The sequence below is a fragment of the Pteropus vampyrus genome, unplaced genomic scaffold, assembly GCF_000151845.1.
Source record: "Pteropus vampyrus isolate Shadow unplaced genomic scaffold, Pvam_2.0 Scaffold315, whole genome shotgun sequence".
NCBI lineage: Eukaryota > Metazoa > Chordata > Mammalia > Chiroptera > Pteropodidae > Pteropus > Pteropus vampyrus.
The window spans coordinates 320,393-324,630 of NW_011889096.1; the positions used below are offsets into that span (position 1 = coordinate 320,393).

Genomic DNA, 4,238 nt, shown 5'->3' on the forward strand with positions numbered 1-4,238 from the left:
CTGTCACAGAATATATTTGACGTCTACCCTTGCAATCCTGCATTCTCTCAAAGCAAAAAGAGTTACATGGCATTTGCCAAATCGTGGCCATCCATCCTCTTCACACTCTGTCATCCAAACACGTCATTCTTAAGATCTGAGCACCGCATCCTCACTCGCTTTGCCTAAAACCACATATTTTCCCCTCGCATGTTTTGGCAACAGACTTCACACGATTTTCCACAATCGAAAGCCAGGGTTATTCGTCGTCTATTTAACGGAGGCATCAAAAAACGTGAAATCCAAACAGTGCCATTAAAATCCAGTTAGCTCTTCTGCCCGCCAGAGGCTCTGAAGCTGAGATTCTCTCGTTGTCTAAAGGAAGAGAAAGAAAGAGATAAAAGACATAGGTGTTCATGAGGTGGCTAAGACATGCTAACACGCAGGTGCGCACCTTCCCCTGTCAAGGACTGAGCCAGGATTGAACGCAGCCCGCTGTGCTGTGCCTGAGCGCTCTTGAATGCCACCTCTCCATTTTCCTAAAGTCACCTAACATGTGGGCACGTGAAATAGCCTAGGCTTACATCGCTGGCCGGATGTGCTCACGTGGCCGCGAGTGGTGTGCATGCACACTGCTTCTGGCTTCCGGAATGTGGCTGGGGCAGATGGGGAAGCGGCAAAGACCTGGAGAAAGAATAGCCCCCATCCGACGGGAATCCCCCAGTTCAGGGAGAGGTCGCACTCAGGGAGTGAGATGCAGATGCTCGGGGCCTGGGGTGTTCGTCGGGAGAGTCCGCGCTTGATCCAAGGCGCAGCTCTTTTTCCTCTGCAGCCCGGGTGCAGCAGAGCTGAAGTAAGACTTAGAGGTGTCGATGCTGCGAGTTTTCCTAATTTGTTTGTAGAGGTTGTTGGAATGACTCAGGTCGTCTTTAAAGGACGTCACTCAGAACTTCATTTAATGTGCAGTACAAAGTGCCATTTGAAAGGTAAGTAAGTAAGAGGTAACGTTTTAGTGGCAGCTGGTTTAGCAAGCAGAGGATTGAGCTGATGGGCAGACTCCGCTGACTTAAGGATTTCTCACTGGATGAGCAGGGCCTCAGAGGGCGTCGCTCGTGCAGACGGTCTTCCTGTCCCCAGGGAGCCGTTTCAATGGTCCAGGTGAGAAGAAGAAGCCAAAATGATGCCCATAAGGGGACAGCGCAGGGTAAGCCGTATCCGATGTCCCCGTGTGAGGTGAGCGGCTTGACCCTGTTCTCCGGAACACCCGCACAGGCGGTGAGCCGTGGACCAGGACAGAACACAAACGAGTCTCAGTGACTGCTCCCTGTAAGCGCTGGACAGACACGAGTTTGAGTAAAAAGGAACAACTCCCCATAGGTCGATCACCACACAGTCCTGCGCAGGGACGATGGCCTCACCCCAGGACACGTGCCACCATTATCTTCTGGTGGGACTTCAAACCCCTGACCTCACACACAGCACCCCGAGATTTCCAGTGGTTCATATGTCTGCCAAGATGTTTCCTTTCATGCACCTTAACGTGACAGGTCTGAAGTCACTTCCATCTGGGTTTAAATGTGCATATACTGGTGTGCCAGCTTTTTGGGGGGGGGGTGTTGACCACAGAAAAATGATATTAGAAATGAGCATGTAGAAGGCATGGAAGAGAGAGAGTGGAGAGAGAGAGGAGAGAGGGAGGGAGGGAGGGAAGAAGGAAGGAAGGAAGGAAGGAAGGAAGGAAGGAAGGAAGGAAGGAAGGAAGGAAGGAGGGAAGGAAGGGAGGAAGGAGGGAGGGAAGGAGGGAAGGAAGGGAGGAGGGAAGGAGGGAGGAGGGAAGGAGGGAAGGAGGGAAGGAAGGAGGGAAGGAAGGAGGGAAGGAAGGAGGGAAAGCCTAAACCAAAACAATGTTGGAAAAGGACAGTTAAGGCCAGACCATTCAGGAGTAGCAAAGAAATAAGGCTGACGAAGGGACTATTGCTCAGGGACAAGTAATGTCAAGGAAGAATGGAAACTAATTCCAGGGTTTACACACAGTGATAAAGGATGGACGTCTGTGTCCCGTAAAATCTCTTTGGGAGTAGGAAGGAAGGACGTGGTCCTGATCAGCCAGAGGAATCCAGGTGCTCACCGGGCGAAAACCAGTTCCGTTGGCATTCTGGTAAAAGAGGTGGGTGAAAACGGCAGAATGGGGTCTCTCGAGAAGACGTGGCACTGAAAAGAGCTTGAAGCAGTCACCTTTTGCGTTCCATAGCAAAGGCCTTGGATGAAGCTGTTCGAATTCACAGATGGCACGTTTGCTCCATCATGGCTAATAAACCAACATGCATTATCTGCAATGACGCTACCATTTATTTCAGTATTTTTGTTTGCTCTCGAGAGCTTGGGATAGGTACAGTAGAAGCCCTTAGACCTGGAGTTTGCTGCAATGCCATGTGTGTGCTTTTGAATTTGCTGGCATCCTCTGATTACTTTATATTAAACCTTTGCAGGAAGTGGGGATTTAAGGAGTGGCAGCATGAGTGAACTCTGGTTTTAAAAATGACCTTTATTGCCAAAAGCATTTTAAGCCGAGTGAGTGAACATCTCTATCTGTTGCACAGATTTCCCTGGACACAGTCATTCTCGTGGCATGTGCTAGTTTTCTTCCTAGAGATCCGGTAACGAATAGCCAGCTACTGCTTTGTTTGAGGAACAAGGAGGGCCCTATACCCCCGAAAGGAGCCTATCAGAGTTCGCCGACATGTTTAAGGAAATCATCTTACCTATCGCCAGCCAAGAAAGTGAGCCACAAGACCTTAGAAACACAGTTAACTCTTCACTGCCAAGATGGTATCTCAAAAAAAAAATGACAGTTGAAATTGTCTGTGTTAGGGGTTGGGGAAGGTGAATGGAAGTATAGATTCAGGCTCTTACTTGGGAGAGAAAAGATGTGTCTGTTACTTCCTCTCCTTAATCATTATCCTCTTTAATTTTACTCATGGGAATTAAAACATGTCGTGTGCTGCGGTGAACTCTAGGAAAAACAAGACACAGATATCCCACTTAGGGATGTTACTGTCTGCGGAGTGTTTGGCAAGCTAAAATGATGGGTTTTCACGAGCCTTGTCCGTCGTTCTTGGTTTCAGGCTTCTGACTGGGCACCTCCGAGAAACTTAGATAGACTCTATCGGGCTAAAGCTTACTTACTTGGATTTCGAAAATCCTGTGCTCTGTTCTTTGAGGACAAAAATAAATGTGTTTCTTTACCTTTCAAATAGACATAGAATTCCATCCAAAGCAGCCTAAAATCCAGCACGAACGGAACATACCTCCCGTGATACCCTGCCCTCAGTAAGAGGCCCACGCAGCCGACAGACCCAGTTCGGTGAAATCTGATGAACGCAAAACGGGTCGCGATCCATCCTCATGACCTCCCATTGCCTCAAGACCGTAAAGGTCAATGATCGCTGTGTCCATGGCAGATTCCAGGGAAATAAGGATTTTTCAAAATTTTAATTTAGAAAACTCGAGTCGACGAAACATGAGGTGTTGTCATTGAATACAGCACGTTTCCTAAATTGCACTTTTTAAAAAAAGAAATAAAAAGCAGATTTTTTTTTTCCCCTCGTACGATTGAACTTTCTGCTAAAACCCAGCCTCATGTAGACTAAAACTCCTGCCAGGCTAAATTCTCTTTCTAAGCAGTGCTACGATGTTCTTTCTCTTCTTTATTTGAAGCCCCGTGAATCCGCAGGCGGTTGGGACCGCTTCTTCACAAGCCTGCCATCTTGACCGAAACCCAGAAGCAGATTATCTGTAAATACATTAATGTTTATAAACAAGCACATAAATAAGAAAGAAAGCTCGTGGCGGTAGCACCTATCATGTTATTTGAAATTAGTGTGCATTCCTTTAAGAGGTGAAACGTTTCCTTGGATGCCGTATATATAATCATGCCGACATATCACACTTGGATACAGTATACAAGATATACTGTGATATACAGTACAAATTATATACGTATTCACACTATCATTGACTATGTATTATGGTATGCGGTATACCATATGCTTTATATACCGTGCTATACAGATAGTTTTATAAACATAGACTATATAGAGTAGATAGTATACTATATGGGTGTGAAGTGCATGCACATTAGTATATGTACAGTAGGTAGCATACGAGTATATACGGTGGCATGTAAAATACTTTTGCACAGGATGTACTACTGCACATAGTAAGTACACTGCGGGCATATAGTCCTTTGTAGTCTTCCC

General features: G+C 46.6%; 1 protein-coding gene across 1 annotated transcript in view; it reads left to right on the forward strand.

The window, feature by feature from the left end:
- Positions 1-4,238, forward strand: part of LOC105303749 (neuroligin-4, X-linked) — a 285,691-nt gene that overhangs the window by 275,970 nt on the left and 5,483 nt on the right. The window contains exons 8-9 of the mRNA XM_023521777.1: positions 2,669-2,759; positions 3,876-3,963. Coding sequence (XP_023377545.1) covers positions 2,669-2,759; positions 3,876-3,963 — 179 coding nt within the window. The remainder of the gene's footprint in view (positions 1-2,668; positions 2,760-3,875; positions 3,964-4,238) is intronic.